A 27,994-nucleotide genomic window follows, 5' to 3' on the forward strand; every position below is an offset into this window, starting at 1 on the left:
GTAAAGCCCGCCTAATACACGTAATAAGTGGCGGCGGAACTGTTATTTTTGCCCGTCGTAGCGACGACGGACCAATAAAGCTGTTGCACGACAAGATGGCGCTGCTCTTGGACACCAGATTTTTACTGAGAAAAGTTAAAGATTTAAGGTGTTTAACGCCGAGACGAAACCGAGTGAAGGAGAAATGGGTACGTCATCAATGCGGAAATAGACAAAGCAGTTGATACAGCTCGTTATCTGTCCAGAATATCTAACGTTAGCCAAATAGCGACATACAGTACGTATTAAAAAAAAGAAAACATTACATTTTGACTTTAACTATCGCTATCTGTAGCATGGCGAATGTAATAAATGAGAGCTGGGAGAAACGTTATCCTTCTGAAACAAAAAAATATACAATATCTTTAATTATTACTTCTGTAGCTAAATGTAATCAATGTCACAGTAAACTCGTGAAATCGTCACGTATAAGACGTACATGAATTAACTGTATGGTGAGTCTGTTCTCTCATACAGTGTAATGAAATCTACATCCTTTTATTAGTTTTTTATTAAAGGATATACACTTAAAATCCTGCCCCCAATTGTACATGTTTAACTTAAATAATTAAGCTCACAAAATAGAACATCAAAGCAAGTAAAAAAAAAAATCAGTGTTTTGACCTCTCTGCCTCCTTACAGGCTGTCACACGCACCAAGCACCCGCCCACCAGTCTGGCTCTGCAGCACTTTGATTCCACCTGCAGCGTCCAGCTGGGCCAGCTGTGGCCGTCGGTCCGAGCCGCCATGCTGTCGGAGAGGAAATACGGAGCCCTGCTCAATAACTTCTCCCATGATGCTGTTCTGGCAAACCTCGAAGTCCAGGGATGCAGAGACTTCCTCGGTGACACAGATACAGAAGGTAGACTAATGCTATGTCAAGCATGGGATGCAGAACTTTAGTATTTGTGTTGTTTTCATTAAATTGCACAGAAGAAATGTTGAGTAAGTGGTCCAATGGCAAACCCTTTATTTGCATGTAATTGCAATTTTGTGTGTTGACTTCCTCAGAGACTTTGTCTCATGTTTTGCCCTGAGAAGAAAAGTAAAGGACCATTAGTGCTGAATCCTAGAATAAAACAAAAATTAAAAAAAACTTTTGTTGTTGGTGAACAAGCCTCTTGATAATCACTGTGTAGGGAAGTAGAGAACAATTTGTTTTTGACTGTGAACTTTAGTTTTAATTTCATGAGATGTACAATTTTTCAATAACAATGGTTGATCATAATAAAGGGAATAGGACAAAATAAGTATTTTTGTTTAATGCACAAAGCCACTTGCAGGTCATTCTTCTCTGAAAGCCTCAATATTAAAACTCCATGTTTTTTCATCTCATTGAAAATCACAATATCTCTCCTCGTATGATGAATTCTAAATTCTTCCCTGTTTCTGCAGCTCAGCCAAGCTCGGAGCAAGAACCTGAGGTTGCGGCCGATGAGGATGCCGGCGGTGCTTCCATATGTAAGAAGTCTGACGTTGATGGTCAGCAGCTATCTCCTCTACGCCTCAGTCCTCACATCAAGTGCTTAGTGTTTCCCAGAGGGGACATCACTAGATTCAAGCCCGCTAGGTGAGTTCATCCGTTACTAAGGGGACAAATATTAAAAAATCGATTCATAGAAGAACATTTTCATGCGTGACATGTAGTTGAAAGTTGTTTATAAGTCTGGTAGTTTGTTACATGATCTGACATATTCTGTTTCTTTATATATTTCTGTTTTAACTTCAAAAGTCAAAGTGGTTGAACATTTAGAAAACCGTGTTCTCTTCCAGATGAACCAAGAATGTGGCAATTATGAAACAAATTTTCCTTTGTCCTCTAAAGACCAGACGTGTGTGGGTTGCTGGGTTACTACCTGATGGACGCAGCGTCTCTGCTGCCTTGTCTCGCGCTGGATGTCCAAGAAGGCCACAATGTGCTTGACCTCTGTGCTGCTCCAGGAGGCAAGACCCTGGCTTTACTTCAGACCCAGTCTATCGGTAAGAGAGGACTGCTCTCATCTGTCTGTTGTCCTCCCTCAGTGCTGTTGTAGTTAACCCTCCATTTGTCTGCTTTAAAGGTTTTTTATGCCTAAATGACGCCTCGGTGTCTCGGACGTTGCGACTGAGGAGAGTCCTCAACAGCTACGTTCCTAAGCCGCTTTTAACTGAGGAGAAACTGCGCATCACCTCCTTTGATGGCACCAAGTGGGGGGATATCGAAAGGAACACTTTCGACAGGGTAAGCCAGTGTTCGCGTAATCGTCCGGCCGGTGCCTGAAATACTGCTGCGGTTCTCCAAACACCACCACCGCTTTGTCCACGTCCTCTCTTCTATGCGCTCTTCAGGTCCTTGTTGACGTCCCCTGCACCACAGACAGACATTCACTGATGGAGGACGACAACAATATATTCAGTAAGATCAGGACCGGCGAGAGACGAAGGCTCCCGCAGCTACAGCTGGAGCTACTGATGTAAGTTTCGGTGAAAATCGCGTGGTTTTTTTTTTTTTTCGTCGCATCAGTGTATATATAGTAAAGCTACACGTTAACGTGATTATTTTATGTGGAAGTGAACAACCCCGCTCTCCGTCCTGCAGGGCGGGGATCGAAGCAGCTCGTCCAAGTGGGGAGATACTTTACTCCACCTGCACACTTTCTCAAATCCAGAACCAGAGTGTGGTGGAACAGGCGATCCACTTGGCCCGAGAGAACCACGGCATCCACCTTCAGGTCAGACACGCGCACACACACACACACACACACACACACACACCGTCAACAAGAAACTGGAATATCAGTACTTCCTGATTTAAGACCACAGTAACCTAAATACAATTAATAACTTATTAATTCTGTCCTCATCGTATCTACATTCAGGTTGTTGACCTGCGACCCCTCACACACATGTTTAGGAAAACCTTTCACTTCGCTCCCAACCTCCACCTGGGTGAGATGGTCATCCCGCACTTGGCCGCTAACTTTGGCCCCATCTACATGTGCAAGCTAAGGAGGCTCACATAGACCGGTGGCCGCTTTGCCTAAAGAGCTTGTGGACGTTTGACCCCGACTGCGTTACGGCTCTGTGGACTAATGAGACGATCCTCTTGACTCGTCTTTCTGTATAAACCGTCGGCGCGTTGGAGCGCCTTTTGAAGGAGAACTTTTCATCATGGTGGACTGTTGAAACACTGGACTACAGTTGGTTAAATGTGACAGAGACACAGTTGAAGGACCTGGACCATGACATTATTATAACCAACAGCAACGCCAAATTCAATTTACGGGATTCTTGTTTTGTTTTTTGTTGGAGTGAACCAGCTTTGCGGTCTTTTTTTGATTGTAGTTTTACTTTTTTACCTGTAGGTGGCAACAGTAGCTCAGGATTAAAGGTGTCCTGTGGCCACTAGAGGACCCTGAGGACGCGTCTGTTAAGGTTACATGTTGACAGGAGATTCCAGAATGCCTATCCGTAGAGTTCACATTACCCAAACACACATTTCCATCCGAATTACCTGCTCTCTTTAAGCCTCAAATGAAAATGGGGTTGGCTTGCGCCGCGGTTATTCATCAGGTTTGATGGCTTTGCCTAATAATGCGATATGTGGGTATATGGAAGGAGGGCATAATGAACAACAATTTTTTTGACCATTTGGTTTCTCACATCTGAATCTGTAAAACTTTCATTATTCTATCTGGATTGACTCTGTTTTGCATTGACATCGCTCAGAGTTTCAAATGTTTCCTCTTATCACTAATGTGAGCAGAGAGGTGCCTCTTTCTCCATCACACCGCCGATGACCCTTTATGTTGTCCTGGCCAGGCAATGTAGCGTGAAAAAGGTGTGTGTGTGTTTGTCTGTGTGTGTGTGTGTGTGTGTGTGTGTGTGTGTGTGTGTGTGTGTGTGTGTGTGTGTGTGTGTGTGTGTGTGTGTGTGTGTGTGTGTGTGTGTCTGTCTAACGAGTCCACCATCCACACCCCACCGTCATTAAGCTGCTCCAAGCGCAGGAGCCGACTCCCATCCCCGCGCAGGGAACGGACGGCAGCCATGCGGCTCCCAGATGAACATTAAAGAGGCAGCAGAGAGCTAAAATGGGACATCTCGCCCTGTTTTTGCCCCCCCCCCCCCCCCCTTTTTTTTTTTTTTTTTTTGTATTCCACAGATGACTGCAGATAATTTTCTGTGCGATTGTGAGTGATTACTGTATTACTGCGGTAAAAAGGGGGATGTATCTGGGAATGCAGAGGGAATTAATGACACATAAAAACTATTTTAGTATTGACTGCTTTCGTCTCCGGGGCCTTGAATGCCTCTTCGCACGTCTTGTGATTACTTAAACGTATTGTAAATATGTGTTTCCTATGGGCTCTTACATAAATTTACATGTTTTAACACTCGGGAGACGGCCGACTGTTAAGAGATGAGTTACTCTCTGCTCTGCCTGTCTGTGGACTCGACTGGATGTCTGCTTTTATTATTGAATCAGCCAATGAACCGCTGTGCATTTGTGTCCCTGTGTGTAAAGCCTGTGTTAGGGAGACATATGCTGTGTATTAAAAAGATGAATATTATGGATTTATCTACACAACCACGCTGCTGTTGTGTTTTTCAAATACAATTTCGACGTCGCTTTTTTTTTTTTCCGGTAATAGACATGGAAAACACTTGTAATAGTGTTATGTATTCACATCATGCCTCCACTGAATGAATGATATTTGTAATGACCTCCGTATATTCAAACCTGAGCACCTACAGTACGCTGTTGAATGACAGAGCTACTGAAACTTTAACCTATAAACTGAGCTAATCTCTGGTTTAAATTAAGGATTCAGTTGAGTGTCTTCGGCAGAGACGATGCAGAGGTGAATATTCAGGTGTCTCTGTTTACTGAAGACGTCCTCTGTGAGCCTTGTCTTTTCCAGCCCGGAGGTGAAGATCAGACGTGTGTCCCCGGGTTTGGCGGCGGGAGAGGGGATTCCACCGGTGGGGGGGGGGGGTCTTTGTCGCGGATGCACTGAGCCCAGCAGGACCCTCCCGCTCTCAGCCACAGGGCTGGTAGTAAAATGCTATCTAGTCTTTTTACAGGCGTCCAGTTGTGTTTTAGTGAAAGCGTTATTTGGACGACATTTAACAAACTATTGCAGTACGTCTCAAACTGAGGTGCAGTTTGACATGCATAGGTTGATGTCTTCTCTTCCCCTTCAATACTCTTCAGTTTTCTTTTCTTTTTTTGTTTTCAAGAAATTATACCACAGCAATACATCTACTCCCCCGACACTGAAGCCCACAAATAGATTCGCAGACTAACAGGATCTCATACTAGAGGACGTTTACAGTCGTGATCTCTCTTTTCATATCGGTACGTTTGTTCATAATGTGGTTGGCTATACAAGCATTCACACCGAGGCAACAATCTTGTTTTTATCATCTCTGCTTGTATATTGTAGCCTATAGTCTTGCTTGTATAGCATCCGATGATCTCCATGAGATATTTACACACGTTTGGCTGCAGTCAACAGCTAAAAGAGCCGTCTCATACCTTCAGACTGTCCCTTTTTTTTTAAAGGTACTTTTTAAACAAGCTTTTGAATATGAGCCAAAACCTCCACTATGTGGTCTAAAGCATTCTCCGACGGACTCGGCGCTCCATGAAGTGGCTGAGAGCGCTCCCCGTTTTGGCTCGGTGAAGCCCGCATTGGAAATGCAACCATGTGGTTTAGGCTGCAGCCAGATTAAGAAGAGAGAGAGAGAGAGAATGGGGGGGGGGGGGGGGGGGGGTTCTTCTCTCTAAGAAGATTACCCAGGGAGGGGCGAGGTGGCCGTAAGAGTGTTTAAGAAAGAGAAGAAAAAAAAAGGACAAGAAGAAAATGGAAGATGAAGTGGAACTAAAGGAGGGTGGCCCAGGATACACCGTTTAGCCACCTGTTGTCCGACGCTCGATACAACTCCTCTTGTTGTTTCTATCTTTATAACCGTCTATCTCCGTGTCCGTTATGAAACACATCACGATTAACGTCAAAGTTTAAAAGGTCAAAAAACAACAACAACAACGAAGCCTTGTTTGCATTCCGCCCTCAAGCGTCATGTATGACTTTTATTTATTTAAGCATTAAGTTCTCAAGCAAGTTTTTGCTGCTTCTTTCTTCTTTCTTTTTTTTTTTGGTGCATGTAAATGTGCAGCTGTGAGCCTCATTGTTATTGTGCTTCCCTCTCCCTTAAGTTGCTGCTGCTGCTGCTGGTGGTTTCCAGGAGGGCTTTGATGTGTATCTGGGCAATGCACTATTAGAGGGATTTCCCTGGACCTGACAGCTTAGAGAATATGCAGCGAAATGGCAATGCCAGTGGGCTAAAAGAATGCTGGAAACAGGATTAGGATCATATTCTGGCAGACCCTGTCACCTCCTCAATGGGCCGAGGTTTCTAATGCTGGCACTTTTCATTCTCGCCATGGTTAAAACCTTTAAGAGAACCATGGAGAGGAGGGGGGAGGGGGGGGGGGGGCACTGATTGAATGGTACACTGTGATTTTTGTGTGGGGGGACTTGCTCCAGGGGGCTGTGTGTGTGTGTGTGTGTGGAGAGAGAGAGAGAGAGAGAGAGAGAGAGAGAGAGAGAGAGAGAGAGAGAGAGAGAGAGAGAGAGAGAGAGAGAGAGAGACCTTGCTTCAAAAACTTTCTGCAGTCTTCACTCTAAGGCACTAAGAAAAAAATATGTGTACTCTGCAATATCAACATATACTTTTTATAAAATACTTTTTTGAGAAGTTCTGACAACTGGAATGTTAAAGTAGAACTGTCTGACACGGTTAAAGTATCGGGTTCATATCTTCATGTTGCTGCCACACTGTATTGGGGCAAATTCTTCTCAGACCACATACACACACACACACACACACACACACACACACACACACACACACACACACACACACACACACACACACACATATATGTCATCACTTGCTTAAAGGAGAGTAGATGGAGATACGTTTGTGCCTGTAAATAGGTGGTTATGGGGGTAAAGTGGTGAACATACAGCCCTGAGTGTTAGAGATGGAAGCACCTGATCCAGCATCAAGGGCTCAACACACTTGACCCTGCAGCGGTACAATCTAGCAATCCCTGTTCAACCCCCAGGGTGTGTGTGTGTGTGTGTGTGTGTGTGTGTGTGTGTGTGTGTGTGTGTGTGTGTGTGTGTGTGTGTGTGTGTGTGTGTGTGTGTTTGGGGGGGTTGGGTGTTAAGAAAAGAGAGAACATTTGGAACAAGAGAATTGTGTTATTTTCTCTGCTCCAGAGCCCCATGGGAGGAAATCCTGCCGTGTAGCCGAACAGATCCCTACGCCTGGATAACAAGGACATTCCCGTCTGCTGCACCACACCGCAATCTTATCAGTCACACGACCAGGATGCCCTTGGCTGAGGACGCGCATGTGTGTGTGTGTGGTGTAATAAAACACAAAAAAAGGTTCAGGGTGATGCGCTAACATCCACATTAACGCCGCTAATCCGGCGAGATCATTATCCTCCGTCTATCCGCTTGTTGGATAGTGGTCGTTCATAACGGTCGGAGAAGGGCCAGGTGCATTTGTTATTTACTCACGCCAAGGGGGGGGGGGGGGGGTGGATATATGTTGAAGGCCCATTCAATTAACGGCAGAGCAATGTCACACGGCAACGTAAAGTTTTACCGTGGGAAGAGCAAGGGCACCGTTTTTGAATGTGAGAAGCCTGATTGCTCTGCGTGTTGCTTGTGTGTGTGTGTGTGTGTGTGTGTGTTCGTGTGTGTTCGTGTGTGTGTGTGGGAGCAAGGTTGGGGCGGGGGTCCGTGCGTTTTTGACAAACCATGCTGTTAAAGATATAATAGCAGCATAATCACCGCCCCGGGCCGTCGTTCTTCAGGATAATGGGCTGCTTATTCATTGGGGATGGCTTATGTCTCCATGCAGCTTTTTTTTTTTTATTCTTCAGTTTACGTTGTTCTGTTTTTGGTCTCTTTTGCTCTCGTACACTTTGTCTCCCTGCAAACCTCATACATTTGATCTGAATTATTCTTTTTTTTTTATTGTTCTCCTAATTTCCCTCTTTTCCCTGTTTTGTCTCGATGCTTTTCTTCTTCTTGCAGCTTTTCCTCCCATACTCATACTATTTTTTGAACCTGCGATATAAAACCTGAACTATATTTGACTTCCTTTTAGGTTTACTTTACGTTTTTGCCAAAGTAGAAATTTTCTTCCTGCACTCGACCGGTATTGTTTGTCATGGAAACAATACAATCCTAAAGCGTATAATTACATCTATTTCTAAATTTTCATGCTGTTGTTTTTACATCTTATTTCAGATGTTCAGATCTGTAGCACTCCACCCGCGTCAGTATTTGCCCACTGCCACCCTCACCCTGTGTAAATATGCAACACAGATGGTCTTCATTATAAAGATCTCCAAGCAATGCTTTTATTTGCGATTATTTTACAACAACACTATAGTTCAAGTCTACATCGTTAGGGAGAGGTAAAGGAAACAACACTGCTGATGGTCCACTCGCTCTCTCTCTCCTCAGCCATTATAAATCTATATATCACTGGACCAAGTAGTTTAACAGAGACAAAGGGAGGGGGGGGGGGGGTCATCATTAGAATAATAGCAACAACAGAACTCAAATAGAGTCAAGACAGCAGTACACAGAGGACTCAGAGGTCACAGAGGTCAATTCACTGAAATCTGTTCACTTTCTTTGACTTTGTGTCTGGATTGCAGCAGACAGGAGGTGACTCGGTTACCAGGAATCCACATTTCTTCAATTGTTTCTTTCTCGACAAGAGCAGAAACTGAACAGATTTTTCAGATTTGAATCAACCCGGGATCGTTACACAGATAAAGGGAGGAGGGGTGGACGGTGCTGCCGGTGAGCTCAGCAAATACAATCTTACACTTTGACAGCTAAAGGAGTTTGATCTGAGACAGTCCGTTATCAATTATACAACATAATAGGAACTTTACAATTACCTTACCAGTAAACATTAATAGATAGACTTTTTTTTTTTTGTATTTTACATATTAAAATAATGTGCATTTTTTTTTTTTTTTTTTGTTCATATGAAGACATTAGCTTCCAAAACACATTAACAGAAAACATCAGAGACGTGTGTGACTCTCCTCATCAAGTGCTATCAGCCAAGCTGCATGTTTCCCCCAAGAGAATATTAAGGCGAGGATAAATGCTGACAAAATATGGGTCCAGACATTTATCCAAACGTCCAAATTTGTTTTCTAAATGAAATTGATCAACTCACGGTGAAGTGAATCGTGTTGCTGCCTTAATTGGCTGTTTTTTTCGGCGGTCTTAAATGGTATGCATGTTCATAATTTAATTTGCCCCCTCCCGGCTCCCTCAGCCCAGGGCAAAATGTAATTAAAGGCTTTTGAGAATTTAGTCACTGAAATCATTTTCTCATTATCAAGCCAGCCTTCTGTACAAAGCGGCATATTACTGGCCATTAAACTGGTAAATTAGTCACTCTTAATTATGCTGTTGAGGAGAAGTTTATTTTTTATTTATGTGCTGTTATTGTAGTACATGCTATGTACATAACCATGTTGCTTAATTGAAATGTCAGGGGGGTCCTGTGACAGAAATGGTCTCGAAACGTTTTTTTTTTTCTTCTTCTCCTGCTCAACGAGCCCAATTCCCTTTTTTTAAAAGTGCCTCATTTATTCACATTATTCTTGTAAACATTATTTTGCATTGTCTTTCAAACCGAGTGCATCCATCATCAGCTGTGTCAATCATCTCCAGTGATTATTGTTTAACTTTTTTTTTTTTTTTTTTTTTTGTAGATGTTAAGAAGGTGCAGCATTGTGTGTGTGTGTGTGTGTGTGTGTGTGTGTGTGTCTGTCTGTCTGTTGGAAACATCATCACAAAGAGTCAGGAGTACTTTAACTGTCCTCTGAGTTTTGGGAAATGAATTTGATCCATTTCATTATTCTAGCATTGCTCTATATATCTTATGGATTCTCTTTTCCCGAGGTTCTACTTTTTGGACCTTGAGCTGCGACTGAAGCTTAAGAGGAGTCAAAACCAGCTGTTGAAAAGTGTGTGTGTGTGTGTGTGTCGGCTTTAAAAAAAAATAAAAATAAAAAGCTGCTAGATGTCGTTCTGTAGGTCCAGTGCATGATGGCATGTTTTATTTTTTTGGACATCTCTGCATGTCCTGTGCCCATGTACTCGTGAAGGGGTCACTGTACGACTCCTAAAGAACTATCACAGACACGCAGTGGGATGGGGGGGGGGGTGTGACGCGCAGGCCGAGGCTTCTGGCCTATTTTACATTGTCGTCCGTATACGATCTGATCCTCAGTTAGACATCGTGTCCAGTCCCAGCGAGGCGGCGTGCTGTTTCGCCCTCAGACGGAGGTTCTCGATGCTTGTGGTCTTGCTGTTGTGGCTGGTGAGGCCGCCCGCAGCCGACGCCTGCTGCAGCAGCGGGCTGCTCCACACCTGCTGAGCGTGATGGGACAGGGACTGGTAGTAGGACTGGCAGGGCAGAGAGCCCAGCGGCGCGGGGGGCATGTTAACATTCATCCCCAGGTAAGGGAGTGAAGATGGGGCCGAGAGGTCAAAGGCAGGGTAGTGCACCAGGTTGTTGGTGGCGGCCATGTGCTGGCGGAACTGCTCCTGCAGACGAAACAGGCTGAGAGGGGAGGAAGAATAAGAATGGCTCTGAGAGAGAGGACCGCTGCCGGCCAGGCCGCCGCTGGAGGAGGAGGGGGGGGTCAGGGACGGAGAGACCAGGGGAGAGTCTGGACAGAGAGAAGACGGGAATAAGAAAGTTAAGTTAGTACAGTCAGCTGAGGATTTTAGTCATACAGGTGAGGGATGTCATGAAACAAGTTTGTGACGGATAAGGACAGGAATTAAGCACCTCGCCAGACCAGAGATCATGTTCTCACCTGGTTTAGGGCTGAGTCTTTTGCAAACTGGAGAGATGTCCTCAGGAGTCACCGCTCTCTCACACTTCGTCTCCTCTCTCTGAGGTTTACTCTCGTCCTCCTTGTCCGTGGCGTTGTCCTCCGTCGCCGACTCGCTGCCGGAGTGTTCCGCCGACGTGACGTTCAGCTCCATGTCCAGCGGCGCAGGACGGTCTACCGGACCCTCTGCCTCCAGAGACGAAGAGGAGGAGGACGAGGATGAAGGAGGGAGCTGGGCGTCAGTAGGGATTGTTGTGGAGGGAGGCGCGTCCTCCTTCTCGCTCCCTCCTTCCCCCGAAGCCTCCTTCTGCTTCTGGAGCTGCTCCTTCTGGAGGCTGCGCTGCTTCTTGCGGAATTTGGCCCGGCGGTTTTTGAACCAAACCTGATGGCGGAGCGGAGAAGAGGCCGGGTCAGATGGAGAACAAGCAGAAGAGACGTACAACAGTGGATGTGAGCTCTGACTCGATCCCACTAAATGACTGATTTCAGTCAGCGTCAAACGACTGAGTGGCAAATGAACTTCCCAATAAGTGACAGCAACAACAAGTGCATATTTAAATCAATTTCAACAATAGCAGTTTAATTGACTCTGTGTTTTAGCATATATTGTATTGTGTCGGATAAGTGAAAAGTTTCACTGTGAGCAAGACTCAACCCGAGGAATATGTTTTCATTTTTTCCTGTATTGATAATAATGTACAGTCACGGTTTTCAACTCAAACAAGCTGTGTTTTGATTCATGAATCACTCATTTATAGCAGGTCTTTCTATTTTTTTTATTCTGATTATTTTTTTAACATTCTTTACATCCAACAGTGCCTCCCCAAAATAACAGGCTAGTCCACCCCCACGTATTTCTACTGGACAAACAGATACAACTTTCTGTCCATAAGATACAAAGCCTACAATCACATACATAATGAGTCTGTAATAAAATACCCGAATGAGCTCCTCGAAACTACTGTTGCCTGTAACGCGCATCAGTAGGTGCTTTGTGCTCTTCACAGTGTTTTTTTTCCCCTTCAGCTATATAGACATACCTGCACGCGGGCCTCGGGCAGGTTGGTGCACATGGCCAGCCGCTCCCTCATCACCACATCCGGGTAGTGGGTCTTCTGGAAAGTCTTCTCCAGCGCTTCCAGCTGCTGTGCGGTGAAGGCTGTGCGACTCCGCCGCTGTTTGCGGTGCTGAGAGCCGTAGCGAGCCTCCAGGATGATGTCTTGAAATGCGCAGCCGTTGGAAAGGAAACACACACGGCAAAATTTATTCAACTGAGCACGATGGGGACTACGACGCCTCGCGTTATTTGCATGAACGTCAGCTGCTGTATAACACCTCCATGTAGCATTAATGTATAAGAGCCAAAGAGAAGCTTGCGTGTGTGTGTGTGTGTGTGTGTGAGCGTGCACTTAATTACCAGCTAGTCTCTCGGCCAGTGTGAGCGCGTGCACGGACGGCCGGTAGTCGGGCGCGTGCTGCGCCTGTTGCGCTGCTTGCTGGTGCAGGTTGTACATGGCGCTGAGGGAGTTCATGGCGTGCAGAGAGTAGCCGTTCACCCCGTAGTGCTGCATGGTGAGAGGCCGCTATACCTGCGGACATGAAGAGAGGAAGGAAGAGAGTTCACTCAAGAGCATGTTGCTGTGAAGGGCGCGCGGCTGCTGATGGGCACGCGGAACATGTGATCTCAAACCAACCTTTTTTTTTTTTTTTTTTTTTAGTAGCCCGAATGACAGGTCCTCGCGCTAGAGGGCCAATATATTTTAATGTACGCACTCAGACAAAAGTGTTATCTATTAACATCCAATTATCGCCGTGTTCAATCCATTAATTATACAAAAGACTTTTAATTGGGGTAATTATCGCTCGTGCCCATAATGAACCGTGACGTGATGCCTCAGTCGTGAATTTATTCACGTCGTTTTTTCTGTGATCCCGGAGAAGCCAAAGCCCCAGTGGAAGCGTTGCGTTTGACAGATCAAGGCGTTGATGAAATGTGTTTTGGAAAATTAAATAAAGAGATTTGTTTCGGGTCTCGGTGGCAGAACCTGCAACCGGATAGCAGGATTATTTTTTATTAATAGGCCATGATTACGGAAATGCTATTCAAGTGCTGTTCAGTTATAGTGACTGATTTTTTTTTTTTTCACTTTCAGTTTTTCCTGCAACATTTAACTCTAAACTTTGCAAATCATGTTGCGTAATTTGATGTTATTTATATAATTATATAATTGCAGCTTTTTAATATTACGAACAGATCCATCCCTTGAAGTAAAACGTCCGTATCAGAGTCTTTCACGTGGCAGCAATTTTCCAAACTCTATTTTGTAGTTCTCCTTCACGACCGAGACTTTCCTAGATGAAGCGCTCGAGGACACGATTAGATATGTATTAGTACGGAGGAGGCTGACAGGAGGGAATATCTCTGAGGCCCAACCAGTTATTATAACTATTACAGAGAGACCACAGGGAACATATAGAAATCGTTCTCCTGTACGACAGGTACGGTGTCCAGGGAAATGCTGAAGTTCTTGAAAGTATATGTTTAGGCCGTCTGCCTCTCAATACTTTTGAATTTCCAGGTTATCATTTTATTAATTTCTTCTTTTTTTTTCTCCTTTCAATTTGACTAATTAACAATGCTTTCTTCGTGTAGGTCTATGCAGTATTTATATGTAAGAACCGTTTCGATTGCTCCATTACCTGAAAATATGCAGGATATTCGTTATAATTTGAAACTGAATTGATGTTAATTTGACCAAGGTCATACTCTTTTACATAAGCTCATTAGTTAACATCTTAGACTTGATAATTCATTCAATCAAATGTCAATTTTAAGCATTAAATTCCAGTTTAAATCACTAAATTATGATACATTAATAACTAATGCTACTACTAATATTAATAACAATGCTGATAATAATAATAATAATAATATACATTATAATAATGTGTTCCTATAGGCAAATTAAGCAGTTGTAAACGTATTTTATACGACAGAAAAGACCGGGTGGTCGTTTTTGGAAAAGCCATTTTTTTTTATCCATTTCTCATCTTTTCAGAGAGCGCGAGAGAGAGAGAGTGTGTGTGTGTGTGTGTGTGTGTGTGTGTGTGTGTGTGTGTGTGTGTGTGTGTGTGTGTGTGTGTGATGCCCGCAGTGCCCATTCCCAGCCTATTAAGTGGCCGCGGCGGCTGATGAATGTGATCAGAGGGCAGTGGGGAATAGTTTAATTCGTCGGGACAGAAGGTGCTTCGCTAAACATTTACTTTACTCCCCCAAGTATTTGAGTTGAATGGGCCTCCCCCCTCCCCGTCTCCCCCCCTCCCCTCCCCTTCCCCTCTCTGGCGGCCTCTTATCCCATCGCCCCGGGGCAACGTTTTGGCTGAGATGTATGGCCTCTCCGCGGGTAAAAATATGCATGTTGATCCCCATTTGGCTCCCCGTCTAATGGAAGTGCAAATAGGTTTCGACTGCGAGGCCCTCCATTTATCATCAACGCTGACACGGACGGACGTACAGCGGGACTTGGGTGGTTAGCTCTGGGGTTGGAGTTTGCGCGTGTGCGTTTGCGTGCCCTCGTGGGCAAAGTGCGCGCGCGTGTTTCTATTATTCCAACGACTGTGCTCAATTGGGTTTATTTTTGTCCATTTCTGTTTTCTCTGAAAGTGAAGGTGTACATATTGGATTACACCTGGAATCACACAACATGTACACGGGGAATAAATGCAGCATTTATCTATTTTCACAAACATTGGAAAGTTTAATTGACGAAAAAAAACGTTTCCTATCGATTTTAATCTCACTTTTTTGCAAAATGCAATAATCTGCAAATAAAAACATCTCGATGTCTGCAACGTTGCTTTAGACTGTTTGGTCCGCAAGTCAACTTTTTTTTTGTAGCTTTAAAGCCGGTCTGCTCGTGATTACAAGCTTCACCCACCTCTTCTATTTACCACTACACCTCTGGTTATATAGCCTGTGTCCTACTGCCCATATCAAATGCGGCACAATAGCTCATCGCTGTGAGCCTGTCAGCGCTGTTATTGTCATTCATAAGCCTCTCTCGCGCTCCAGGCACATGGGCCCTCCTGGCAGCCCTGTGCGCAATGCTTCGATTATCAAACCGTCATTATGTAAATAGGCGTGTACAGTGCAACTCTTTGATCCGACTAAATTAGGGGAAAAAAAAAAAATGTTATTTGCTAACAGCCCTCAGGGTCACGAGTCGACCTGACAATCTGCTCTTTGCTGTGTCACAGTGTGAACTGTCAGAGCGCGAGGGACGTGTCTTTGATTTTCACTGAGCGGAAGGATATTTGCTTTGCAGAAGCCTGATTTTGAAATGGAAAGCTTTTCGATATCTAATATTTAATTGTCTGTTAAAGCATTTTTAAAAATCCAAAATGTCACAGCGACATTATATTTATTCTGTAACCAAGACTGCATTACAAGACATAACCGGAACATGTTGAGGAATAAAAGGAGGAAAAACCCAGAAAACCCTTCGGCGTGCTTCTGTAAATGTGGAGCACTTTAAATTCAGATTTGTATTTTAACAGTAAACTTCAAAGAAGAGCATCATAAACAGGGTGTCCGTTGTGCATTTTAGTTCTCGCGCAAGGTTACATTTTGGGTATATATGCTACTAAAACTTTAAAATATCAGAATTATCATAAATATATTTCTACATTCTCACCAGCGGAAACTGCTTTCGTCTCCGCTTGAAATGAAGTAAAACAAAAAAAAAATCATCTTTATAAACCGTATAAAGATATCTCTATTGGATACAGGCTACTGTATTTGTTTCACTTACACACACACACACACACACACACACACACACACACACACACACACACACACACACACACACACACACACAATAAACGTCATTCCGGTTCAGAGGCACTGCTATTAGAGACCGGCTGATAAAGGTGCAACATAGTTTAACGTGAACATTAAATGCATTTTTCCACATGTGAAAAATGCATTTAAGTGAATAAGGAGAAGGAGAAAAGTTGTTACCTCTTGTAGAGACAGTTGTCTTTTCCGTCGCTTCGTACACAATCCTCAACTCTCAGGTTTCTCTCCTGCTCTTGCTGCTGCCTTTGCGCTCGTCTGTTGTTTGTAATGCCCACTTTTCCCCCTCGTCCTTTTGTCCGACAGCGAGATACACAAAGTCATCCAGTGTTGCCGCTTCACTTCAAGTCCGTCCGCTCCGCGCTCCACCGGCTCCTGCTGTAGTTGTTTAGTTCTCCCGTCTCTCTCTCGCGCAGAAGTGGGAAGCCGCCATCTGCTGGTGCGAGAGCCCGGTGGCGGGATTTTAAAGGAGAGCTTCGCGGGGGTCGTGCTGGCTTTCTATTGGCTCCCCGTGCCGTCAGTCGAGTAAATAAGATTCGCGGATCGTTCAGCGGCAGACTTCTGGTGTTATTTTTTTTGCAAACATGATCAATTTAAGCACATTATGTCCGCTAAATCCCTCCGAGTCTGTCCCCATGTTTTTTTATTTTATTGACATCAATAAACATCCCCTATATGTGAAGGTTGACGTTTTTTTTAATGGTCCGTTTTTGCAAAACATATATATATATATATATATATATATATATATATTGATATGTGATCGATATGATGTAGGATTGATTTTATTTCTTTACGAATCGCAACTTTATGAATAATTTTATAGGTTATACCTCAAGCTTAAAACAAGTGAGGGACTCGGTTCTGCAAGCTTTTATAATATAAGCTAATGAAAAACACTTCGTCAACACATTTTAAACATAGACAACTATGAGGTGTGTCATATTATTTCATATCTTTTAGCTCTTTTTTTTTTTCAAATCTACTACAAACTGCGTGCATGCAGTTGGATCATGAATCCAGTTGCCTGTCCTTAGTTTTTGTGAGAGAAAAAAAGCGACCGATCTTAAGTTTGTTTGCGTTTCGGCTTTTTTTTTTTTTTTTTTGCTCCATGCCACTGGAGGAGAGAGGGAGCCTTTAGAGAGATGGCTAATAGATGCCAGGGCGCTGCCTTTAGACTCTTCCCCCTCGGCCTGGAAGGATTTGGGATGGGATAGGGAAGACAAGACGCCATCTCAGCCTCCAAAAACCCCTGTCTTAAAATGACTGCGGGTAAGAGGATTAGGGCAATAATGCCCTTCTCTTCTTGAAGGGTTTTTAGAGAAGATTTCTTCTCCCGGAGCAAAACCGTTTAGGTGGGGAATTAAGGGCAGCGCAAAAGTAGCCTTTTAATGTAAAGCTTGCATATTTTTTTTTTTGGGAGGGGTGGAATTCTTTGGGGAAAAGTGCTCGGCCTATAGCGCACTTTTATCTCTGATGTTTCTCCCTGTGAACACATTTGAACAGTAGACAAAAGATTTCATGGAATGCAGGATATTTATGTCCATGCGTTTTTACGCATTCAAACTCCACCCAGACGCATTGTTTCAAGACAATCAGGGGTTTGTGGACACTACATGGTGTGTGGGTGTGTGTGTGTGTGTGTGTGTGTGTGTGTGTGTGTGTGTGTGTGTGTGTGTGTGTGTGAGTGTGAGAGAGAGATAAGATGTGTGTGTGGGGGGGTGAAGTGAGAGGTATTTCTATTGTATTCAAAAAATATATATTTGATATAATATCCAAGTTAACACCACTCAACTATTGTAGTTTAAACGGATTACGTTACATTGATTGGATACAAAACTAACGAAATAAAGGAAGAGAAGGAAGTGAACGTGACTGTAACTCTGACATTCTTGATACGGAACCACCAAACGACACCGGGAGTCCTCCGCTGTATCACCGAGTCTTAGGCGGATTATTCGATGCGTTTATTTGCTCCAACGTTGCAAAAATAGAACAATGTTATTTTTGACTGTGGTGATATATGGGGTGTTTAGTTACATTTTTTGGGGGGTCATAAAAAAGAAGTAGGTTTATTGTGACAAAATATTATTATTTTCATTATTATTATTATTGTGATTATTACCATTATTATTACTATTATTATTATTATTATTAGTAGGCCTAGTGTAATTGATGTATCGAAATATCCACTCCCTGGTGCGTCTTTCCGTCTAAATCTGTTTGTTTTTAACCACATCAAACTTTTTTTTTTTCATGTGTGCTTCAAAGTCTCTTCCCATCGTCTGGAAAAAAAAAAAACCTCGTGCGCCTCCTCTGGTTTCTGTCGCCTCGGTATAGGCTCACTCGGTTTTTTTTTTTTTTTTCCTCCGAGGTCTGAGAAAGAAAGAGGATTAACTTGTGAACCAATGGAAATAAGAACTTAAACGGGAGGTAAATCTGGCCACTGTCTCTTTGTGAGGACCGTCTCTAAAGCAATTAAAGCGAGAAAGAGTTTCTTCTCAGCGCCTCTCCACCTAAAGCTCCTTAGTGCGACTAGAGCTGTCCAGCGCATCTGAAGGGCTTAAACGCCAAAAAAAAAAAAAAAAAAAAAAAAAAAACACAGCTCCCCTTACCCCTGTACCCAGCCACGCACTGCTGCATATAAGGTGGGTAAACAATGACCTGCAGTTGACGAACAACCCTAAATTTAATAAAAAAAAAAGAAAGAAGAGAAAAGTGTTAATTTGACACAGGGCCTTTGGGTTGTTGGGATCTTTTTAACATCAGCAAAGTGAGTAAAGCCTTCAAACGTCTGCTCCAGGATACTTCATGTTGTTTCTTCACTGATCTCATGTCAGATTTAACCCTTTCGAAATACCTAATATTGAATAATTCATACTTGTATCTAAAGTGTGCTTTCTCCTCTTGTTCTCAGCCTGTATTTGATAGATGTACGAAGACCAAAACCATCTTTAATGCCGGTGAATTCTGCTCACTAATAGCTAATTAATACTCTTAATGATATTTCTGCAACTTCATGAATACATTAGGTCTGCAATCCAGCAAGCCTCAGCCTCCCTGGCACCATTCAAGGGTATTTCAGCATCTGTTCATCCCGGGGCAATTAATCATTTTTGATGTGTAGTTTAAAAATCGACTTCTTGCGGAGACCTTTTTTTTTTTTTTTTTTGACAAGAATAACAAAGCAATTTGCCAGAAGCCACTTCTTAGACACGTTATTAGCAGCACTTCAACAGTAAGACCCGCTTTCCTATTTATTTGAAGAAAGGAAGAAAAAAAAAAAGTGAGATAAATGAATTTAAAAAGACAGCAACAGTGTTTTTTTTTTTGTTTTTTTTTGCTTTATTGTCAGCGCCACGCCTCTGGATCCTCCTGAAATCCCTTCGATTGGTGACAAGATCTCAGGATCTCTTCAGCAAATCCCTCCTCTAAAAGTTTTCAACCTGTCAGTTTCCTCTTAAAGCTGTATAATTCCCCCTCTTTTTCCTCTCTCTCCATCCATCCCCTTCTCTCTTTCTTCTTGCCCTCTTTTCTCCCTTGTCTCTGTCCTTCTGTCTCATTTCTTTTCCTTGCCTTCTCTCCTCTCTCTCTCTCTCTCTCTCTCTCTCTCCTCTCTCTCTCTCTCTCTCTCTCTCTCTCTCTCTGGCCCGGATCCCTCTGCACAAGGGGCCCCATTGTATAGTCCTAATCCAGAGGCAACACAGCTTTAGGGACATGCAGGGATAAAAGGCCCATTAAGCCCACAACTTTATGGGGGCAAATCTCTCCCTAATCCTTCGCTTTATCTAAACAAAAGCCCCTCTGCCTTAATCCACCTATGTGTTGGAAAAAAAAAAAAGAGAGGAAAAACTGGAGAGTGTCAGAGAATGAGAAAGAAAAAGAGAGAGAGAGAGAGAGTAAAATCTCTCACACTGAAGGATTGAACTATGAAAGATCATACAGGGAGGGTCTAAGTTTCCTGGAAGAGCTATAAGTAACACTGACAAGCTTCCACCTGCATGGAGGAACTTTCACACGTGTTCACTATAACCGCTGCACGGCTGGAATGATTCGTGAATAATATTCATATTTTGACCACATAACTCCACACGCATACATAATACAATACAGTAGATACTGAAGACATGATAGTAGAGTTGCCAAACAGAGCTCTGCTCTTGAGGTTTATTATGAAAAGACCCTCAGCAGGAAGTTGTTGGCTGAAGATAACTTCCACTTATACGGTTTCCAATTGTGTGATTTCATTTTTGGTGGTGAGGACGCCTTCTTGTTTACATTTAGATGACATATTTTGGTATTAGTTACGCCCACAGTTTTCTTCATTGTTGAGCCCATAATGTTAACTATCTGTGTATTTACTGTATGAAGCATTTCCTAATTAATCTCAGTGTACCGTAAACCTATGAGCTCTTTTTTTTTTTTTTAGGGTTTCTTTCATTAATCTCAAAGGTGCTCTGGGTTTCCTGTCCATAATCTACACTATCGGCTACTGAAGATACTGGATTATATCATTCAAATAACATCCAATTACTGTCATTTACAAAAAAAAAACCCACATAATTGTCCTTTACATTTCACTAACACCGCCCAAGACTTTTACTGTGTCTCCATGGGACTATGTTGTTTTTGAGCGAAACTTCTAAGGTTGTCCAGTTCTACTCATCAGTACAATAGCGATACGGAAAGATCCAGAACCACGTTTCATCATTTTAGATGAAGGGGGGCGAGACTTTTGCTCTTTCTTAGGACTCATTATTCTTATGTCAGTAGTTCCATTCATTAAAGTACTTAGATTTGTGTGTCACAGTCCTAACTATCCACCAGCGATACTTTACACAGGTTGAAAAAACTGTTCATTCCAAATACTGTTTCCCTCAGGTGTGGCCTTCTTCGCCCAGGTTCCAATTAAAGCAATGGGTTCACGAGGCCGAATCTTAACGACGACGACGACGACGACGACAAAGCTTTAAAGCTCGACTGTGGAGCCAGAATCCTTTCACTTCCTCTAAAACATCTGTCTTCACTACAAATCCCACGTGTGTCTGCTCCGCTGTACGGACGATCAAACCTTAATCTGGAGCTGGGTTTTAGCCGACCGTGAGCTCAAGTCTGACGGTTTTTAGTCAGAGCTCCGAGGGTTAGGTGGTGGTAGCAGCTGATACCTGCTGCATTGAGGGCACGTCAACATCTGTGTATTCCTCGTCATCGTTCACTGATCTTTCAACGTGTTGAATATGACATTAGGCCGAGCATTTGATTGGGTTTGGCTATAATTTCCCACCTGGAAAAGCCTTTTTTCTTACCATTTTAAAATGTAAGTTAATTGAGCTCTTTTCTGAATAAAATGCTGTCAAAGGTGCGATCAAAAGCCTACTTTTACTTTCAGCGTGGCGCTCGTCACGTTGCCTTCATTAACACTCTCAATTACCGTCTCCTCTCCGGCTCCGCTCCTTCCTAATAGAGCTAACGCGGAGTTAATGAAGCAAATAGTTGGGACAATTTAGGCCATTAGAGACAATTAGGACAATCCAATGCAATCCAACTCAGTGCCAGGAGACGAGCAGAGCGGTCGGGAAGAAATCCAAACGACCAGCCGTCCAAACCGAGAGCATGGTCCTCTCTGCAGAGTCAGCCGGTGTGTAGAGAGAGAGAGAGAGAGAGAGAGAGAGAGGAGAGAGAGAGAGAGAGAGAGAGAGAGAGAGAGAGAGAGAGAGAGAGAGAGAGAGAGAGAGAGAGAGAGAGAGAGAGAGAGAGCTTTCAACCGGATTGAAGGAATCTTCCCCTCTGGTGGTATCACTCGTAATACTTGAGCCATTATAAGGCTGATCAGCAGTTGGCTGAAGGCGTCTCTCTGTTTTCCACCGTGCAGGGATTACACCTGGCCTCAGGAGGAGGAAAACCGTTTCCCAAAGAGGCAGGCAGGCAGACGCAAGAGGCAGCCTGGATGCATTCCACCACAATAAAGTATAAATCCTCCTCTTCACAGCGTATTACAGAATGAACATAAGGGATTGTGTCATTGTTGCCCCTATAATCTGGCTTTAAACTCCTTGTTTTACAAATGGTCCTCCTTTTAAAAAGCTCTTTCTGTTTTTTTTAGTGTGGGTATTTTTCCCCCGCTCTCTTCATCCTGAATTAACCTCATCAGCCTGTGTTTTATTTTTTGTTCTATTCGCCTATATTCCCAGCTAATGTGTGACAATGTTTAATTACACACAAGGACATTTGGATCTACTCTCCTTCTCAAGGTTTTGTGCAAAAGTGCGTCATATTCTTTTTAGCCGTTAGTGATGTGTTCCTAATTTGGCGTGTCGCCGAAATAGATCATTCACACCGCAAGATGCAGATGTTGGGTTATTGTAATATTCCAAATGCCTTTCCGCGTGTCCTTGCCCTCGAAAAGCGAAGGGCGATATCCTCTCCTGCTTTGGAAGTGGAGATGGAGGCACTTTTTTCTGTTCACTGAACAGGCAGCTTGCATGAAATAACTTCTGATAGAAAAGCTGAAGCTGTCTTCTTCTCTCGTGTCTCCGCCTCTTCTGTCTTTACTGGACCTGAATCCCTCCTATGCATTTGAGACCCAAGCAATCCAAAACGGTTAATTAAATGAATTGAAAACAAACCATCTGGGTACCACCTTTAAAGCACCATTTAAAATGACTTACTCAGTTCTAACTAATGGCTTGTAATTAATTGAATTCTTTATAAATGAGTTATAAACTATCAAGAAGGGCAACTTCGGGGTTGCCCGGTTGTGATGGTGTTCATCCTTTGTAGTAGAAATGCAATTGTCCTTTCTAATCAGCCATCAAGTCTTCATTAGTAAAAATGACATTTTTACATCAGTTTTACAATCACATCAGGGAGGCGGATAATTGTCATCATAATTCATTATGTAATGAATTAATAGCTTAGTAATAATATAGAAAGAATTAGTAAATTAATCGTTACGTTTTTGTTTTTTTTAGCCATAGCTGTGTGGTTCTATGGATGGCAATGTCATCCCGACATTCATTGTCCCCAGAGGATGCACCCTAGAGACTGCGGCGATCCCCTGTGTTTTAATCTAGCGCCATCATCAGGTCAAAATTGGAAGGAATATGTCCAATATCCCTGCAAATTATTATGGTGAGCATGTTAGCAAGCTGGTGTTGGCATTCAGGTCCAAGCATCGCTAGAATTTAACTGTGAACTTTTTAATGATGCGTTTCAGATCTCTAGGCCACGACGACGCCCAACGAATCTGTTTAAGTCGCCATGGTGATTCTCCGTGAAACTTTCTGCTTGCTTTGACCATTAGGCAGTAATCAAGCTATTTTGACAGCCACTTAAACAAAAAAGAAGCTCTTCATCAATTCCTTGTTAAGATGCGTTAGTTTGTGGTGATTGAGACTTCTGATAGATCAGGGAAACAAGCAACCGTGACCGATAAGAGACGTGGCTCGGTGGCCAAAATGATTTATGGAATTTCAATGTTTCGGTTTGCTCCAAAGTCAAGCACCTTTCCTTGAAAATAAACAAAACAAATGAAAGTTTGATGGCGTCGCTCTTTAAGACGGAACAGAAGTACGGTGCAAAAACACTAATTTAAGTTTCTTAGAGCAGTAATTAACATTACATTAGTGTTGTGCATGATTGGCCCTTCTCTCTTTCTCAGACACACACACACACACACACACACACACACATATATATATATATATATATATATATATATATATATATACACACACATATATATTCACTTGGGCAACTTTTGGGAACGTTATATTGACTTATATTAATGGATTCTTGGAGACTTACCCTCACCACCACTATAACTCTTAACCTAACTCTTAAACCAATGACTCAAAAATCTGCCTTTTGGCGAGCCATCCCCAATTAACTGGTGTTTAGTCTGACATGTGTCCCCAAAGGAAGCCTAAGATAGGAACACACACACACACACACACACACACACACACACACACACACACACACACACACACACACACACAGTGACAGATTGGGGTGAAGCCAGGCAGCAGGTCTGGTTCCAGGCCACTGTCCTCTGGTCATCTCTTCACTCGATCTCTTTCTCCCTTGTTTTCTTCGTCCTGCTCCTTGTTTGAGTCTCCTCCCCCCCCCCCCCCCCCCCCCCCCTCCCCCCCCCCCCCCTCCTGTGCTCTCTCTCCATTGCCTCTGAAAGGAACCTTGCTGGGCCCAACTGTCTGTCTAACGAGCTGGGCAGGACGGTCACAGTGGGGTATGCGATTGTGTGTGTGTGTCGGTGTGTTTACACTTGCGTATGTGTGTTTGCAGTGAGCACTTAATGTTTTTGAGGGCGTCTCCGCATGAAAACCCACTTTAGGCCGTGTTTGCTGTTTTTCTCCCCTCACACACACACACACACACACATACCATACACACCTCTCAGTGATCCTCCAGCACTTTTCCACAGCAGGGCGCAGAGGGAGGAGGTGGAGCAGGAGGCTAATGGATATGTTTGTTTACCTATTTGTCCTTGACATGATCAATTGATCAGCAGGCTAATTCACTGCCACCATGGGCTCATTACATTTCCATTTAAATTGCAAATGGATTTCTTCGATGCTTCATCTTCCCTTTTTCCCACATCCACTGCTCTTGTGTGTGGCGTGGATGTACAGTAGAGGCGTTTTGTCTGTTGACACCTCTGGAGCTCAAACACCGCACAACCTAATGCCCTCGCTCGCACCCATTTATTTGTGAGCGTATGACAAAAGTTTCCATTGGATGTGAAAGCCCTCCTCATGTCACCTCTGTCTGTGTCTTCATTATTTTTCCACTTTATACGGCGTACAACGGGGATAATTACCGTCATCATGGAGTGGATGTCAGTCATCAAATGGCTGTGATCAAGTCACACACACACACACACACACACAGTCCCCTGAGAGAAGTGTGAGCTAATTCCTGGGCAGTAAAAGCCTGTGATTATGTGTTTCTGGGAAGATTACAGTGAACGATTACTGATGTGGAATTTAAAACGGTGGGGAATGAGAAGGCCAAATTGAGGAGCAGCAGGAGATCGACATTATTGCAGATGAGCTTCTGGTAAAAGCCGTTTGGGCTTCGGAGCTGCATTTTTGAATACATTTAAACGTCTGTTCTGGACATTTCAGCATTGTGGGATGAAAAGTAAAAAAAAATGTTAATTTTAAAGGAATAAAATCTGCATTTTTGGGGAAATGCGCTTATGCTCTTTCTGTCCGAGATGAGAAGATGCCACTCGTATCTATCCATTTATTAATATGAAGTGGGAATCAGGAGACAGTTAGCTTAGCATAAACACAAACACTGACGTCACGCGTAAACAGTCTCTTAAACCGCTGCTGGCTGTAGCTTCATATTTACTTACTTAACAAGAAAGAAAATAAGCGAATTTCCCAAAATGTGGAACTGTTCCTTTAAGTGTGCTAAGATGAACCAAGCATACTTAAAATAGTTAATTTCTATTATCCTAAAATATCTTTTTGTTCTTAGCTCTGATGTTAGTAAAGGTGAGAATCGACGGATGAATGGCAGGCTCTTTATTACGACGTCTCGTGGGATTCATTTGTTTCATTGGCTTGTTTGGCCATAATGGGCTTTATATGATGACTCCTCACCCCTGTCCGATTCCACCGTGATCCAAACAAACGCACACATTCATCACCATCTAATACACACACACACACACACACACACACACACACACACACACACACCACACACACACACACACGCACAGCTTCGATCAATGGTCATATATTTGATCCTTGACAAGCCTGACACTTGCACCCACGAGGCCTTTGGTCACTCTGTTTCTCTTGACCACTCCTTATGCAACATACACACCTACACACACACACACACACATACACACATACACACACACACACACACATACACAAGCACTTTCTCCCCCTCTCTCACTCCATCCTTCCCCTGACACACTTGTCAAGGACCTCGTTGACCCCTGACCCCCGCCCCACTTGGCACCGTTATTGATTTTTTTTTCCCTCCGACCCTCTCAATCTGGGATGAGGAACAGTGAGAACGGGATAATTAGTCGCCTTACTCAGGTATGAGGGAAGGGACGCTGAGGATGAAGGGGAGCAATCGATGCACCACGCTCGTGGCTGAGCTTGCAGCAGCAGAAACGGTCAGAGATGGTGAAAATCAAAAGGGCTTGAGGCGAGACGTTTGAGCAACACTGATGGGTGAATAGAGGGGGAAGATAGGGGGAAGAGAGGGGGAAAGAGAGGGGGAAGAGGGGGGAAGAGAGGGGAAAAGAGAGAGGGAAGAGAGGGGGAAGAGGGGGAAAGAGAGAGGGAAGAGAGGGGGAAGAGGGGGAAAGAGAGGGGGAAGAGAGGGGAAGAGAGGGGAAAAGAGAGAGGGAAGAGAGGGGGAAGAGAGGGGGAAGAGAGAGGGAAGAGAGGGGGAAGAGAGAGGGGGAAGAGAGGGGAAGAGAGGGGAAAGAGAGAGGGAAGAGAAGAGAGGGAAGAGAGGGGAAAGAGGGAAGAGAGGGGAAAGAGAGGGAAGGGAGGGGAAAGAGGGAGGGAAGAGAGGGGGAAGAGAGCAGGAAGAGAGCGGGAAGAGAGGGGGAAAGAGAGAAGAGGGGGGAGACCGCCGGCGGCGGCGTTGTTTATTAACTTATGTTTTGAGTATTTATTAATGTTTTACTGAACACTTGACACAAAAGAGTAGCAAGTACTAGTAATGCGAGAGAAAAAGGATATTGTAATAATTTAAGACTACAGTATTCCATATGCTGTACAGCACACTTTGTCAAATAAAGTTACGCAGTTGACAATGATTCACATCACTTAAAGAGGGAGTGTTTCTCCACAGAGAACGGCTTTCCTAAATTACTGCACACTCCCTGATAAAAACAATGAAATGTCCACGTCCATCAGAGGTTGTGTATTCCACCGAGAGAGTTTGTGAACCCGGGGACAGTCTGAGCAGCGCTTGCTTCGATTTGTTCCAGAGCAGCACATGAGCAGAGCCACAGCAGCAAAACTCAAATGCAAATTATTCCAGTAAATTGTTAAAAGCTTGACATGAGTGTCCGGACTAAACTTCCCCTGATACGGTCAAATATAGATACAGAGACTCATCATACACACAAGACCAAGATGAAAGACGACATCTTACATGTTTCTCTGCACCGTCTTATCTGAAATAAATTTTTCACAAAAACACAATCACACGTTTCTTTTCCTGTATATTCTTTACCCCTTCAAGCTAAACTATTGTGTCATATTTTAGATATATGCAGGAACACAACTCTATACTAACCACAAAAAAGTCTGTGATTAAAAGGTGACAAAGTTTAGAATTTTTAGCTTTTATTATTCACTCAAGAATGGTTTGAAGACATGCATTAATATCAACCAATAACCTCATCATTTGAGCATCATACTCTTATTTACTGCCTCTCCATAGTGTGTGTGTGTGTGTGTGTGTGTGTGTGTGTGTGTGTGCTCACTCTTGATGGTAAGCAAAAGCTTCTCAAGCAACTGTGGGTCCTTTTTTTTTTTTTTTTTTTTTTAACGCGTCTTGCAATAATCCATTCTGGGTCCTCCGCTCCTCCACCACCTCCTTTATGGATCAGGTTAGAGATTTCACAGCAGTGTTCGGAGGTGACACACTTAGACATAATGTTTTCTTGCTTATTTAATTTCCCACCGTCCTCTCAGCTGATTCTCAATCTGTCACTTTAGACGCAGCTGAGAGACTGATTTGGCTTCCGTAATCTGTTCTCGCATCCCCCCCCCCCCCCCCCCCCCCCCTTCCTCTACTTGAAGAAACCTCGAAATATCATAAGGAGATTATTTCATCCGTAATTGATTGAGAGGCTCCTCACCACAGACCAAGATACTTCAAAGTGTCTGAATTAAGACTTGGTGACTGAGGCAGGGAGGGGGGGGGGGGGTGAGGAGGCGACGTGGCTTCATGAGGCTACTGCCCGGGGTCGAGCAGCTGAGCCTCTTTGGCTGGCAAATGAGAGTCGAGTCTGATCCTGTGATGGCAGCTAATTGGCTCAAGCAAAAGGCACATTTGGTCAGAGGAACATTTAGACGAGGCTCCTCAGCTCCAGCAGACTGGATTCCAGGCTACAACTTGGTCCACTAAGGCAGATACTT

At 43.6% G+C, this 27,994-nt stretch overlaps 2 protein-coding genes across 3 annotated transcripts; one reads left to right on the forward strand and one right to left on the reverse strand.

Moving 5' to 3' along the window:
- The first annotated feature begins 94 nt into the window (after nt 1-94).
- Nucleotides 95-21,020, forward strand: LOC137866621 (5-methylcytosine rRNA methyltransferase NSUN4-like). 2 transcript variants are annotated; one of them, XM_068702636.1, is made up of 8 exons: nt 95-188; nt 682-901; nt 1,435-1,609; nt 1,865-2,019; nt 2,100-2,260; nt 2,368-2,492; nt 2,618-2,750; nt 20,721-21,020. In XM_068702636.1, the coding sequence occupies exons 1-8, from the start codon at nt 96-98 to the stop codon at nt 20,778-20,780; spliced, it is 1,122 nt and encodes a 373-aa protein (XP_068558737.1). In that variant the 5' UTR covers nt 95; the 3' UTR covers nt 20,781-21,020. The 2 variants fall into 2 exon arrangements, with proteins under 2 accessions (XP_068558737.1, XP_068558736.1); XM_068702635.1 differs by lacking the exon at nt 20,721-21,020 and adding an exon at nt 2,898-4,606.
- LOC137866622 (diencephalon/mesencephalon homeobox protein 1-A-like) lies at nt 8,603-16,232 on the reverse strand. Its single transcript, XM_068702637.1, has 5 exons — nt 16,005-16,232; nt 12,399-12,570; nt 12,022-12,200; nt 10,964-11,363; nt 8,603-10,813 (listed from the first exon to the last, which is right to left on the reverse strand). The coding sequence occupies exons 2-5, from the start codon at nt 12,550-12,552 to the stop codon at nt 10,368-10,370; spliced, it is 1,179 nt and encodes a 392-aa protein (XP_068558738.1). The 5' UTR covers nt 12,553-12,570; nt 16,005-16,232; the 3' UTR covers nt 8,603-10,367.
- Nucleotides 21,021-27,994: the final 6,974 nt, after the last annotated feature.

The sequence above is a fragment of the Cebidichthys violaceus genome, unplaced genomic scaffold (assembly GCF_023349555.1).
Source record: "Cebidichthys violaceus isolate CVI_PGR_0920_01 unplaced genomic scaffold, fCebVio1.0.p SCAF_87, whole genome shotgun sequence".
In the NCBI taxonomy this organism is placed as follows: Eukaryota; Metazoa; Chordata; class Actinopteri; order Perciformes; family Stichaeidae; genus Cebidichthys; species Cebidichthys violaceus.